The sequence below is a fragment of the Mesoplodon mirus genome (genome assembly GCF_964341445.2).
Source record: "Mesoplodon mirus genome assembly, chromosome: 3".
Classification (NCBI taxonomy): Eukaryota; Metazoa; Chordata; class Mammalia; order Artiodactyla; family Ziphiidae; genus Mesoplodon; species Mesoplodon mirus.
This window is the reverse complement of record NC_138978.1, coordinates 91,976,775-91,991,774: the sequence shown is the minus strand read 5'-3', so window position 1 is coordinate 91,991,774 and position 15,000 is coordinate 91,976,775. Positions and strand designations below refer to the sequence as shown.

At 34.7% G+C, this 15,000-nt stretch overlaps 1 protein-coding gene across 4 annotated transcripts in view; it reads right to left on the bottom strand.

Annotated features, from left to right (window-relative positions):
* Positions 1–11,585: 11,585 nt before the first annotated feature.
* PTBP2 (polypyrimidine tract binding protein 2) overlaps positions 11,586–15,000 on the bottom strand; it is an 82,040-nt gene continuing 78,625 nt past the window's right edge. For 2 of the 4 annotated variants that reach the window (XM_082614627.1, XM_082614629.1), the window contains exons 12-14: positions 13,446–13,662; positions 13,263–13,340; positions 11,586–13,092 (exon numbers count right to left, since the gene is read on the bottom strand). In XM_082614627.1, the coding sequence (XP_082470753.1) occupies positions 12,960–13,092; positions 13,263–13,340; positions 13,446–13,662 (428 nt within the window). In that variant the 3' untranslated portion in view covers positions 11,586–12,959. The remainder of the gene's footprint in view (positions 13,093–13,262; positions 13,341–13,445; positions 13,663–15,000) is intronic. The other 2 variants (XM_082614628.1, XM_082614630.1) reach the window with 1 other exon arrangement.

Sequence of the window (15,000 nt, the reverse complement as noted above, 5' to 3'; positions counted from 1 at the left end):
ACATAAATCACAGCAAGATCCTTTTTGATCCACCTCCTAGAGAAATGGAAATAAAAACAAAAATAAATAAATGGGACCTAATGAAACTTAAAAGCTTTTGTACAGCAAAGGTAACCATAAATAAGATGAAAATACAACCCTCAGAATGGGAGAAAATATTTGCAAATGAAGCAACTGGCAAAGGATTAATCTCCAAAATATACAAGCAGCTCAATATCAAAAACAACCCAATCCAAAAATGGGCAGAAGACCTAAATAGACATTTCTCCAAAGAAGATATACAGATTGCCAACAATCACATGAAAGGATGCTCACCATCACTAATCATCAGAGAAATGCAAATCAAAACTACAATGAGATATCACCTCACACCAGTCAGAATGGCCATCATCAAAAAATCTACAAACAGGGCTTCCCTGGTGGTGCAGTGGTTGAGAGTCCGCCTGCCGATGCAGGGGACACGGGTTCATGCCCCAGTCTGGGAAGATCCCATATACCGCGGAGTGGCTGGGCCCATGAGCCATGGCCGCTGAGCCTGCGCGTCTGGAGCCTGTGCTCCGCAAGGGGAGAGGCCACATAGTGAGAGGCCTGCATACCGCAAAAAAAAAAAAAAAAAATCTACAAACAATAAATGCTGGAGAGGGTGTGGAGAAAAGGGAATCCTCTTGCACGGTTGGTGGGAATGTAAATTGATACAGCCACTATGGAGAATAGTATGGAGGTTCCTTAAAAAGCTAAAAATACAACTACCATATGACCCCTCAATCCCACTACTGGGCATATACCCTGAGAAAACTATAATTCAAAGAGTCATGTACCACAGTGTTCATTGCAGCACTATTTACAATAGCCAGGACATGGAAGCAACCTAGGTGTCCATCAACAGATGAATGGATAAAGAAGGTGTGGTGCATATATACAATGGAATATTACTCAGCCATAAAAAGAAATGGAGTTATTTGTAGTGAGGTATGAATGGACCTATAGTCTATCATAGAGAGTGAAATAAGTCAGAAAGAGAAAAATACCATATGCTAACACATATATATGGAATCTAAAAAAAAAAAAAGGTTCTGAGGAACCTAGGGGCAGGACAGGAATAAAGACACAGAAGTAGGGAATGGACTTGAGGACACGGGGAGGGGGAAGGGTAAGCTGGGAAGAAGTGAGAGAGTCACATGGACATATATACACTACCAAATGTAAAATGGCTAGCTAGTGGGAAGCAGCCACATAGCACAGGGAGATCATCAGCTTGGTGTTTTGTGACCACCTAGAGGGTGGGAGGGAGATGCAAGAGGGAGGGGATATGGCAATATATGTATACGTATAGCTGATTCACTTTGTTATACAGTAGAAAGTAACACACCATTGTAAAGCAGTTATACTCCAATAAAGATGTTAAAAAAACAAAACAAAAAACATGAGCTCAGTCTTTGTTGTTTACTGTGACTTTGGTAGTAACATCTACTGAGCCTCATTTCCTCTAATATGGAAATAATATATATTTGCCTTACAGTGTTGCCATAGGAATTAAATGTACAAATATATACAGGGTTCAGCATTATAAGTATTACTATCAAATACTCTTTAAATTCTATCTCTTACCTACTACAGGACCACAACTGCAAATCCAGACCTACAGCACATGAGATTTGTGTTTCCTGTTGCCACTGCTCCAACATGTGTGTCATTTCCTGAAGTTTTATCAAACCCTCCCCCCCGCCCCCATTATCTGAAAAAGGAAAACAGATGTTTTCATGATCATCATAGGAGAAAGATAGAAGACAGCAAAGAGAAAGTTCTGGCTCTCTAGTGCAAAAAATGCACTAAAAAGTAAAGGTCTTATGATAAAAATGCACAAGATTTACATCCAAAGGACAGAAGAAATGTTATGTAATGTAAAATTGTGCCAGGGATAAAAAGTATATAGATAAGCAACCAGGACCAAGAAGAATTAGATTCAAAAAAGATCTTTTCTTCATCTTCCTTTGACTGAAGGTTTACCATGTGGATAGTTTGCTTTTAGTGTTGGTTGTATAGACAAATTAAAGAAGTATGTCTCCTTCTGGCACTACAAATCTAACAAAGCTAGATTAGGTCCATGATTGATTTTGATCATGTCTTTATGATAGCATGTAAAAGTATAAATTTAGGTTCTTAGAGAACACATAATACTTTTTTCCCCCTGAAGGAAGACGGGGAAAGAAAAGGGTACACTCTGACTACAGATCTCTATACAAGTGTTCATTGTTGAGTATAAATACAAAAGAGGAAAAGGACACACTTAACCATGTTTGTGCTTTCAGAAATCCTGTTAAGTGTTATATGACTTTGCTGCTTTCTGTGTCTTATCATCTGAATTGTCTCCTATCACTTGCTTCAACAAGTCTACAAAGACCCACATACTTAAGCTCTCCTACCCTAACAGAAGACAACATTCTAACTACTCTTGAAGAAACAAACTCTCGTGTACTAGTATACTAGCACCTGTGTATATCATGTTCACATTTAGAATTTAGCAAAAATAGGTGACAAATGAAAACAAAATTTGGATTAATTTTGCCAATTATTTTGCATTTATTACTCCATAAGTTAGGCCAAGATGGTATGATACTTATGCAGTAACTATATTATGCAGTAACTATATTAAATACAGAATGAATGAGAGTTCTCTGATTTCCTTAGGTCAAACACTATTAAACTAATTAAAACTAACTTACATGTTTAATAACAATTCATTTAATGTGTCAAAAAATTTGACAGTTTTGGAGTTTATAAAGTGGGATCTGACCTAAATTATCAACTCCATACATCATCGCAGTTAAGAATGATGAATAAAGAAGAGAGACACAGAAAGAAAATATACTTGAGGGAGACAATATATTGGTAAGGAACTTCTAGAGTTCTAGGTTAGGTATAGTGATTCAGTGATCAGAAAGAAAGCAAATGCTAACAGAAATATTTTTGGCAGTTTTATCTAATATAATGCACAGTATTCCCAAAGATATCTTACTTGTCTACTTGATTTCAAGTAATTCTCATTAAACTCAAACACATATGACTTTTGTATACAAAATGATAAGCTAAGGTAGATAGTAAATTTAGAGGCACAGATGGTGAAGAAAAATATGTTGAATTTTCAGTCAAACTGGTTTTGAGTGTGGTGGTAAACGCAAGAATATATTGCATGTATCATTCTGCTTGAATTAGCTGAAAGACAAATCATGGTTAACATACTACTTATTAGCAAGTAATAGTTAAGCTTACTGTGGGACTTGAAACTTTTTTTTTTAAAGGGGTCTTTGCTCAACTACATTGTCTTGACTCAACAAAACTGGTATTTCAGATTTTAAATTTCTATATTACTTAAGAATAGGGATTCTAGAATTCTCAAGCCAAAATGGCAGCATGAACAGCTTAGACAGTTGAGGCAATATTCCTATGGGAATTTGAATCACAGCCTAAAATGGTCCTAAAAGTACAGTGGCTAAAATGGCTTTGCAATATCATTTTAAATCTTCTGTTGTCACTTACATGCTTTATGTTTTGCATTCTTCTGATATGTCCATGTTTGTTTTAATGGGAAAATATTTTTCAATTACCACAAAAAAAGACAATGCCAAAACCATGCATCATGTTTGTTTCATGGATTTCTTTAATCCTTATAATTAGAAAGGTATGGTCATGGGGTTTAAATCGTCAGAGGATGATGCATTAGAATAAGGATCTTCCTTTTAATGGCACTCAACGAGATACTTTTGGAAGTCTTAATTTTATATTCTTTAGGAGAATTTAGTATCAAGTTTTATCTGAGGTCCTTATATGGACAGATTTAAACAGACTTAATACTTGTGATTTTTTTAGAATTAGGAAAAAAAAACCCTCTATATTTAAAAGGGATATTTTAATGAGCAGGGTAAATTTATCAGTTTTGTCACTCCAACCCTGACCCTTCTCTTAAATCCATTTTACCAATAATTGTTTAAAAACACGGATCTTAGAATAGAGTCCAAATGTTTTAGCGTGACCCATAATTTGACCTTTTCATACCCAAACACGTTTCTCTACTGCTTCGTTGTCTCATAATTGATGACCTAGCCACGTTAAACTTTTAGTTTCTCCAGGGTGCCATAATCTTGACTCAGTACTATTTTTTTTTTTTAAACAAACTGTTCTGTCTTCAACACTTCCCTTCTTCATCCCTCCAATCCAGCTCTCAACTGTAACTACAGTTGACCCTTGAACAACACAGGTTTGAACTACACGAGTCCACCTAAATATGGATTTTTTTTTTTTTCAGTAAATACATACGTACTGCAGTTCTACAGGATCCTCAGTTGAACCCCCAGATGCAGAACCAAGGGTACAAAGGGAGGACTATAAAGTTCTAAGCCCTAACCCCCACGTTGTTCGAGGTTCAACTGTACCTCCAAGAATCCTTTCCTAACGGGTAAAGGTTGAGTATACTACAATAGCGCCCAGTAGTTTCTGCATAAAGCTTACCAAACTATACAACTGCTATTATTTCACACCAGACTGAAAGCCCCTTGATAAGAAGGAACTGTATGCTGATTTGCAGCTTCTAGTTAGCATGTAGTAGTATTTGCAGAATGAAGATGTTAGCGAGTAAGTATGGTTTATGTTTCTAGTTCGTAGAGATCCAGTTTGAGGAGTTGGTGGTTCATTTGAAAGCATAGTACTGGATGTTTTATACTGACAGTCTTAAAACCGAAATCTACCTCTTCATGTGCTCTCCTGTAATTTTTATAAATAAATTCAATTATTATCTAACAAAACAAAAATGGAAAGGGAAAAAACCACAAATAATTTATATCATTTTGTTATTGTGGTGTAGAGAGAAAAGAGCCATGGGCTTTGAGGTCGAAAATTACCTCCATTCGTTCAGAAAATTGTTAAAATAATCTCACCTTAAAATTGGTTCAAAAGGTGATTCTTTTTTCTATCACTACAGACATTCCCAAACTGTATTTCTACAGCAGTTGATATGAAGCGCTTGCATTATTTTGTTTGAAACTAATTTTTATTTTGAAAATATTTTAATATTTGCCAATTTTTGTTGCCTATGCTATTAATCTATACATTAATTTAGCAATAAATATACTACGATTACATAGAGTGCAATATTTTTAGTATTCATGACTGGCTGAAATTAATACTATTATCATCTCAGGAAAGGAATAAATACCATGCCCAGATTACAAACTAATGCTCAAGAGATCACGATAAAAACTAGAAAAGAAACATATTGGGCATTATCTTTTTAAGCATGATTCCTGTAATAGCACAGACAAGAAGATGGAAAGGCCATAGACGAGAAAATGGGCTCAGACTAACATGGCTTGTTCAAGCTACCATGATCTATAAATGGTGATGCCCAACCTCAAACCCTGTTTTCTCATGCCCAGCATCACAATTTGCTATATACCTTCTGTCATAATATGAATTGGCCTAGAAGCTCCTTGAGAGTAGACAACTCTAACAAAGCATAAACATTTCCAGAAACTGCCACGTTACGCAAAATCACACAATAAAAACCACAGGGCTTATGGGATACAACACTCAAAAACTTCATCACACAAAAACAGAAACAATAAAAAAATGGCAGCACACTTTTGCATGTCAAATGATTAAGAAATATATAAATACTATAAATGACACCTTATTTTAAAAAAGATTGAAAGCTTGCTTGTGGAAGTGGGTGTTGTAGCTTGTGAGTCATCGTGAAGTGTTGAAGGATTGTATGAAATTGGACAGAAAGTTGTTAACACCAGATGTGGGTAAGTGTGCCCCCTAACACGTGAAGAGCTGAGGTAGGTAGCTGACAGATGTCTGAGGTGTATACGTGTGTGCACCCAGTGTATTTCTAAACAGCCTGGATTAGCTGGGTGCAGTTTTCTGCTTTCCATGTTTCCCATGATGAAATCGCACATTAAATGCGAAATGCATGTAACACTTAAATTCTTCCTTAATATATCAAATATGTTGGAAAAAATGTGCATTTTCAAAGTTCAAAAAAAAAGACTTGAGTGTACTGTGGTTCCATTTATCTTTAATTCCCTACAATGCAAACAGCAAATTCCAACAAACGTCTTTTGAAAACGTATAAATTAACACTTAGGGGGAAAAAACTTCCATAAACGGAATGCCAAGAATTTTCCCCAAGCAAGAGGAGAAAAAACTACCAATGGAATGAATCTGTATTTCACATAATCCTCAGAGTGAACACATGAGGCGGGTATTATCTCTATTTTACAGATGAGACAATTAAGGCTTTGAAAGGTCTCATCACTACTGGGTAGCAGAATAAGGTCAATGCCTATACTTTTTCCAGAACAAAAAATATTTATAATTTATAATATACATTATAAAATTCCAAACTCAGGGAAGAGAGAACTACTGCAATGTTACTATGGTCTCCCTGGGGCTGTTTTGCTTACATCTTTAAAAAACAGCAGTAATTATTCCTTTGAACATATATATGTACTTTAACTTCTATGAATCATTACTAAGTGAATTGGAACCACCTTTTAGAACTTTACAAGTGTCAGCATAAGAAGCTTTTTAACCACAATTCTTTGACTAATTCTCCACTAGCGTTGAACACACTAGTGATAAATACATTAATACTTCAGGTTTCTGGAGACTTTTAGTGATTTCTACCGTCTGGAATTGTTACAATACCAGAAATTAAGACAAAAAATTTTTAAAAAGGGAGGATTTTAAGCTGAACCAGACAAAAATAGAAAAACATCTGAATATTACAATTTGCACCATCATTTGTCAGTTCATTAACCAGTTGAAAGGATTCATCTAACTGGTTGGTTGTGGTTATAAAAATGTAAGTCTCAGGAGCAAGAAATTAACTGCAAAGAGAAGATGGATGAAAAGTGAAGAGAAAAACAATATAAAAGTGATAGCTAAAGCAGCAACAAGGTTTAGAGACAGCAATGGGAGCGGTAAACAGGAAATACTCAGCAAGACAGGACAGTAGAGAAAACTGCTAGCCACAAGAACATGAAAAACTATGCTAAGGATATGGGTAATAAGTCACTGAAGGCATAGTACGGCGCAGCTAAATCCATATTTTTATCACAGCTCTAACTCAGAGTTATCAGCAGCATCACTAGTAAAGTTTAGGTACTGCAACTTTAGAACTGTGCTATCCAATTGGAGTTGGGAAAGGAACTGAAGCAGCATTCAGTGAACAGGAAAGCTATTTACCAAAATGACCCAAGGGTCATTTTATTATAAAGTATGATGTAACAGATACAGGGCTTAAGAGTGTTAATTTCCAGTCATTTAACAAAATCAATTCACGTGGAAGTCCTTTCCCTGTCAGGCTAAACTTGATGTCTATTACTAAATAAAAAATCGTATTGATTTCTGTTATTAGCTATTTACCTATTATCTTGTACATTAAATTAATTTTAATTTATGAATAACAGCAGGTCTCTACTTCCTTTAACACATTGCAGGACTGAACTGGAAACCCAGGTACCTGTAATCTAATTACAGGTAAGTCACTTCAAATATGTTGCTAAACTGTTCATTTGACCTATCTAGAACAGTTTAAAATGAGGTTAAAACTATATACATAAGGTCCTTTTCAGCTCTTAGTGTTAACATCTCTTGAATAACTTGAAATTACGAAGAAAATGTAACAATGTTCACACTCAGCAAAAAAATAAGAAAAAAACTTTTAAGCTGATTTTCACTGAACTGAAAAAATTCTACTAGCATAGAACTTGAGTGTCCAAGTGGGTCACACCTACCAATCTTGTCAAAATGTAGTTCAGCAGGTCAGAGGCAGGGTTAGATACTCTGAGTTTCTAATAAGCTCCCAGGTGATAACTGCTGTTGGTCTGGGGACTGACTTTTGAGTAGCAAGGTTCTATGATCTGAACAAACTGTAATGCTGAGCTAAGCTAAGCTAGCCCAGATATTGTTGCAGAATAGTGACTATGACCAGGAATAAAACACTGTAAGGAAAACATTCCGGAAAACCTGATGATGAAATACGTCTGGGAGGTGATAATATGGGAGGAACAAGAAAGATCGTTAAGTTGGTAACTGAAGTGGAATGAGGGAGGTTTGTTATTTTCTAAGCACTAACACCAATTAAGGGGAATACTCTTTCTGTCCACTGAAATGGGAGGGAGGCATTAAGTTACACGAAGGGTGGCTATAATGTGAAGCTGGAAAGGATATCTTTGTATTTGAGGATCTCACACATAATTTCAGCTTTAAAAATACTAATGATAGCTCCTTGTTTACTTTTTACATCTTTGCCTTAGGAAAAACTTGAGACTCAAACAACTCATACGGTATTTATTGAAAAGGAATTGATTTAATAACCTCAAAACTGGTTAAATGTAATGAGATTTGATAAGGGGATTATTAATGTCCAGACATCCTAATCTTAACAAAATTTTAAAGTGTGTTGAACAAAATATCATACCATTTAATAAACATCATAAATATTTGCAGTATTTTTTTAGGTACAAAAAGAAACTTAGACTACAGAATATAAAACAAATTATCTTCGAAAAACCACCACTGAATTTAAAACATACTAAATTCAATGTAACGATTACCTGTGGAGAAGGGATATACAGGGGCTAAGATCAAGGAGAGTACATAAAGGATGTCAGTTCAATCTGTAATGTTTTATTTCTTTTAAGTCATATATTAAAATTACACAAAGTATGGAAAGTATTAGGTGGTGAAATAGTAAGTGCATAGCTGTTTATGTTCTTTGTATTTTTCTGCATATCTGAACACTTCATTTTATCCTTAATGTGGGCAATCTGACACTTAATTTTAATACTTTATTTGCAAAATCTAAAACAAAAAAAGATAGAATAAGTATACTTAGGAGAATAAAGAATAACTCCAAAATTAAGGGTTTTGATAATTGGTACACATATCCTAATACTGTGGCTTAAAATTGAGATTTTCTACTGAATTCTTACCAACAGATTTTCTTGAAACAAATATTTAGCCAAAACAGAAACCTATGTATGTTCAATTTCACTAAACAGTTCCATACCCTTTCCTTCTGAAAGAACATTTTCAGATTCTTGCTCTATTTAAAAATATTAAGGCAGTGAGGAAATCTTGTTTGAAGTCCCAAGCTACTCATGAGAATGTCTTTTTTCATATTCTCCAGACTTTGTTAAAATTACCTCTCAGTTTCACAGCAACCTTTAAAGGTATGTACACAGAAAAATCTCATTTTTAAATGGAGTCCATAATTAAATATGTATCTGTGTTACTAGGCTATCAAATAGTTCAAACAGAAAATACAAGGCTAAATTCAGATTCTCCTTTCATTTGGCTTTGGGATGCATTATAGACTTGCATTCTACATCTTTTTGCTTTAGCAGATGTTAACACTTAAAAACTTAAAAAAAAATCCTCTGTAGCAAAGAGACATTGGGGTATTATTTACTGTAGATAATAACTAAGATCTGGCAGACATGAAACTAACATTGCAACTTTTCCTCCTACATAGCATTTATCAATTGCATAGCATGTCTGCATTCCTACTGAGTTTCACAGTACCCTGAGGTGGGAAGAGCAGTACTGCCTACATTTCCCATACACAAGGGATACTGAGGCTTAGAAAAATAACTTGTCCTTTTCTGCTAACTGTATGTTGATCCAAAAATAGAAATAACAAACCAATTACCACAATCTGATTATACTAACCTTGTATTTTGAACTTCAAATGCCTCAAAAGTGTTAATATATCCCTAATGTAACTAAATATAACGATTCCTTATCATTCCTGGTTAAGCCAGGGTGTTCTTAGCTGCTTTCAAATGTTAAATTAGATTTCTAACATTAAATGTAAACTTTATGAATCCATTCCTTAAGTAGGTATTTTGAAACCCATTTTCCAAATAAATCTTAATGTCAAAAAATCAGTTTCTCTCTCAGTTGTAGGAAAAAATAATCAAGTTATCTTTCTTAATATTCAAGGTAAGACCTCTATTAACAAGCAGCTGCATCTTAACACTTCACAGCTAGTTCACTTGCGAGATAAGACTGAGGCATATGGTGGTAATAATAATGATGATGACAAAGCTATTATTTTCACCTAATTAAACAATTTACTGTATGCTGAGGACTGGGTTAAAATAATGTATGAAAATTAAAGCACTCCAAAATGTCAAAATTCTCACGTCACTGACTTGTGCTTTGGAAAGAAGGTTGCACTGGAGTGCACTCTAAGACTGAGGAATATGCCACTCCCTAGGCAGGAAAAACTTGGGTTTCTGGTCACTCCCCCATCAGAAATACTGGGAACTCCTTAGCTCAGTAATCGGAGCAACCCCAGTTCCCACAGACATTTCAGAACTTCTGTTTCTTCTTCCAAGCCAATCCCAGCCACAAGGAACTACCTGAAAAACAGATATAGCACCTACTTTCAGATATTTCAACTACCACCCAATACTGAGAAAAACTTTACTTAAAGAAAACTGTTCGATTACTATTCATTCACGTTATGGGTTTTTTACAGACTTTTTAGGCTCATGTGCTGTTGCTAGAGTTCTTCTGCACTACAATGCTATTTTAAGAAAAAAAAAATTGAGATAACTTAGCTTCCAAATCACCCCCCATGTCGACCCAAATGTAAACAATTATTTACTATACTCTTTCCTTCTTGGAAGTGACTGAATTATTGTATTAATATAGCACACTTAAATGAATTGCATACTCCTTCATTTGTTTTTGACTTCCCTAATGTATGAGTTTTGCATAACTGTTAGTTATTTTATAACAGAACAAACTTAAGGAACATGTATAACTGCAAAGTTATCAGACACCAAAATGCCTGTTTAAAAAAAAGGTGACCCCCCAAAAATATTGAGTACTACAAACACCCTAATCGAAACCCTTTAAAAAGTGAAAATCTTAACATCACAAATTACCCTTAAACTTTTAAATACCTGAATGTGTATCCTCCTTCCCACCCAAGGCAAAAGCAGATGGTATGATACTGTTTCTTCCCAGTAACATCAAGTACCCTTTGTTAAAACTCACAAGGTAGGAAATCTTTAGCAGACACAAAAGATGAAAGATGAAACTGCAGCAAGAGAGCATGGCAAATCCAAAAGATCTATTAGTGCATAAATCTACTGGAAAAACAACAACAACAAAAGAGATAGAAAGAATTAACAAGATACAATAAAAGTTATGTCTTTAAAGCAGGAGATTATAACAGGGTGGGAAATGTTTAATATGTGTCCTCCTGAAAAGCAGTCACCATCTTTCAAATTAAAAAAAAAACAGCTGGTATATTTTCACAGCATCTAGATTTATTTATGGTATAAAGCCATAGAATTGTAATATTATTATTCCTTTCCCACCCTGGCAGAGAATAAACATGAATTCAGAAGCACAGTGGAGTGAAAAACAAAGAAGAAGAGAGAGAAAAGGCAGCAGAGAGAGACAGAAAAGGTGAATACAGAGCTACAGAAGTGTTTATTGAGCATGCTACAGAGGTAAGCAGAGTACACACAAAAGGAAATTAAACAACCATCAAACCTCCCAACTTTGTTAGAAAATTAATTTTTAATTGTGCCGCTTTCAAACTATACTGAATTTTACATTTCTAAAGATGTAAAAACTCAACTAATAGAAAATATACATGACCATTCTGTCTACATAGATAACAGAATCTATGAACCTTGAAACTAAGTACATCAATTTGAAAAAGTATTGGTCATTTAAACAGAATCAACAATTCAGATTGACAAGAACTGTTCAAATTAATTTGACCTGTAGATTCTGAGCCATGTTTTTATTAAAGTCAAAGTCAGATCTATTCCTAAATACAAAATATTTTGAAGATTTATTAAAACTGAATATTACAATGCAAGGTAAATTAAGACTAAAGGCACATAAACTTTGGTCCCACCTGGTTGTCAGTTTTAGAAAACTGCCACGAAATTAACCTTCCTGCAAATTTTCGCAGTACACTTTCTTTTATCTTTGAAAAATACATGCACCAGTTCCTGAACTAGCTAGACCAGTCTGCACATGCTCAGAAATCCACAACCGTATTCCAAATCTTAATTACAAACTAAGGATGGCAATATATATTTAAATGCACATAAATCATGTCAACTTCAAAAACATCTACGAAAAATATTCAGCCACAAACAAGACGTTACTTAGTGCTGACATTTATATGATACGTCCCACAAGAGTGTGTACAAAAAGGTTAAGATTCCACAATGCTTTCCACATAGGGCTCAAACTTACAGAAATCACTTTGTCTTAAGAAATTAATACTCTGCATCTCGTTAATTTTAACTAATGCCTACATTCATAACTGAATCTAGACCAGAATTGTGAGATACAAAAGGCCAATGTTTTTTTTTAAAGCAATAAAGCCTAAGGTAGTAAAAACTAAAAAAATGCTGCTTTATTCTTTCAGTATCATGTATCTTATCTGATTAAATAGAAAGAAATGTGACAAGCCAATAATTCAAAATAAGTTCCAAGCAGGAGAAACAAAAACTTAACCTTTTTACACACCCCTGCCTAAACATATTGTTAATTCCCATTTAACAATGTGCCCTAGACAACCAATTCCTTTCTTCTAGTAAATGCACAACAGCAACACTAGTTTTCCTTTTTAAGGCACGTATGTCAACTAAGTTGAAAAAGGAAAGTAAAATTAAAATTTTAAACAGACAATAAAAATGGCTTCTCTACAGAACAGATGAAAGAGCAGCAGTTAATAACTCTGCCTTTACATATGCCATTTCATTTTATAACCAAGGAATGATAACAGCATGAGAAAAAAGAAAAAAAAAAGAAAACAACAAAAAAAATCAAACTCTGGTCCCCACTTTTCTGAACAGTCAATAGGTGTTGACACCAAACAATGTGATTCACCGCCAATCTTCATCTCCCCTTTTTTAAATTGTTGACTTGGAGAAAGACACTCTCAGATGATGGTTTTCACCAAGGTTATAATTATGAAGATCAATCAAAGCCTGAATAGCTTCTTCCACTGTTGCCATCTGAAGAAGAGCCATTTTGTGATCTCTTCTGAAACAAAATTATGAAATTAGATACTTCATAAAAATTAGGAAGGGCTTAAATACTTAACTTTTGCCCATTCCAGAATCAAAGATGTCTAGAAACAAAAAGAACAACTACTTGAAGAAAACTTTTACTTCTATCAAGTCACTAATGTAAAGACAAGAAAGCTTGCTTACTGAAAAAACTTAAATGCTTTCACAGTGCCCCCAGTGTTAGCAAACAGTGTTCGCAGATCCTCTTCTGCTACTGAAGGGCTGGGAAAATTAGATGGAAAAAAAGAAAAACAATTAATAAAAAATGTTTATATTTTATTCCTAAAATGTATATCCTTAATAAACTACTCCAGCTTTAATACTTACGGGATATTAGATAGGTGAAGGGTTGCAGAAGGAGGAAAAATGTTCTGAAAATTTTTGGATCCAGGTTTCTTGAAACGATGCAGTGGGGAATTACCAAAATCTTTTGTTAGCCCTTGATCATCAAGTCCCTCTCGAGGTAGTTGTACAGTCTGATGTTTAGACAGAGTAACACGAATAATTTTTCCATACATCTTCTGTCCATTAAGATGATTCATGGCTATAAAGGGGAAGAATGCCTATTAAAAAACAATATCAAGGTTCAAAGCAAAAATAATTCTCATTTTAGAAAAGTTGAAATATCTGAATTCTGTTATGATTTTAAAATAAACCATGAATTTACAACAGCCACTGGTGACAAAACAAGTTCATTTGCACTAGACAAGGCATTGAGACAAAAAAGCCAGCTTCTTTCATAGAACGAAAATCCAAAATGTGAGTCTCTCTCTTGACAGTCCTGCTAAATGCCCAAGAAACTCAGTACTCATCTGTAACATTTTCTCCCTGCTGATCCATATCCTAATTGCCGAGTCCTACCATACCCATCCTCTTAATTACTCTCAAATTCATCTTCTGTTTCTACACTTTTCACTGCCATTATTTTTTTTTATCTGGATAACTCAATCAGTCTCCTAATTTGTCTTGTTGGATTTTTCTCTACTTTTCTCCAATCCATTCTATACAAATCTGTCACTACCTGCTTAAAACCCTTAGGCATAATGTCTAAACTTATTCTTTCTTTAACATGGCTTATGCCTTTCTCAGTCTGACCCTAACATCTCTATCAAGCCTCCCTGAATAAACATTTATTGATGATATACAATACTAACCACTTTGTTAATGCTGAGGATCAAGTGGTAAGACAAGAACCATCCTAGCCCTCCTCACGGAACCCACAGTATCTTAGTACTGTACTCCTTGTACTTAATGTTCCAGGTGTACAAAACGTATTTTCTTAAACACTAGTTTTTTTTTACCTTTAGCCCCGTGTGCATGCTCTTCTATTTATAACAATTTCCTATCTCCTTCACTATCCCTCCTAATCTATTTATCCTTTAATGTTATTTCCTCAAGAGGGCCTTTTCTTCATCCTCTAGAAAAGGTTCAGAACCTCACTAGATATTCCCCCATGCAGTACCCTTTATTTTTATAAATTCATTACATTTTAATTATTTATATCCTCCTTCAGACTGTAAGATACATGAAAGCAGGAACCAGTGTCTCTCCCCACAGCACACAGCACAGTGCCTAAACACAGAACATCACATAGCTACTTCTTGAGGCAGCAGTTGGGTTACTTTTCAACTAAAAGAACTGGTCTGAGATTAGAGAACAGTTACACGTTTTATGTTTTATTCACTAGTCACAACTGAAGAAAACCATGTCATAAGTCATATAGTTTAGCTAAACTGAAGGTCTATTTGACTACTCAAATCAAAGTATTAGAGTATTAAACAGAGAGGTAAAGGCAATATGGAAGAGCAGGGAATTGAGAATAAAATCCCTACTCTCAAATGTTTTAATTTGATTAGTATACTACAGTACACAGTCTGACACA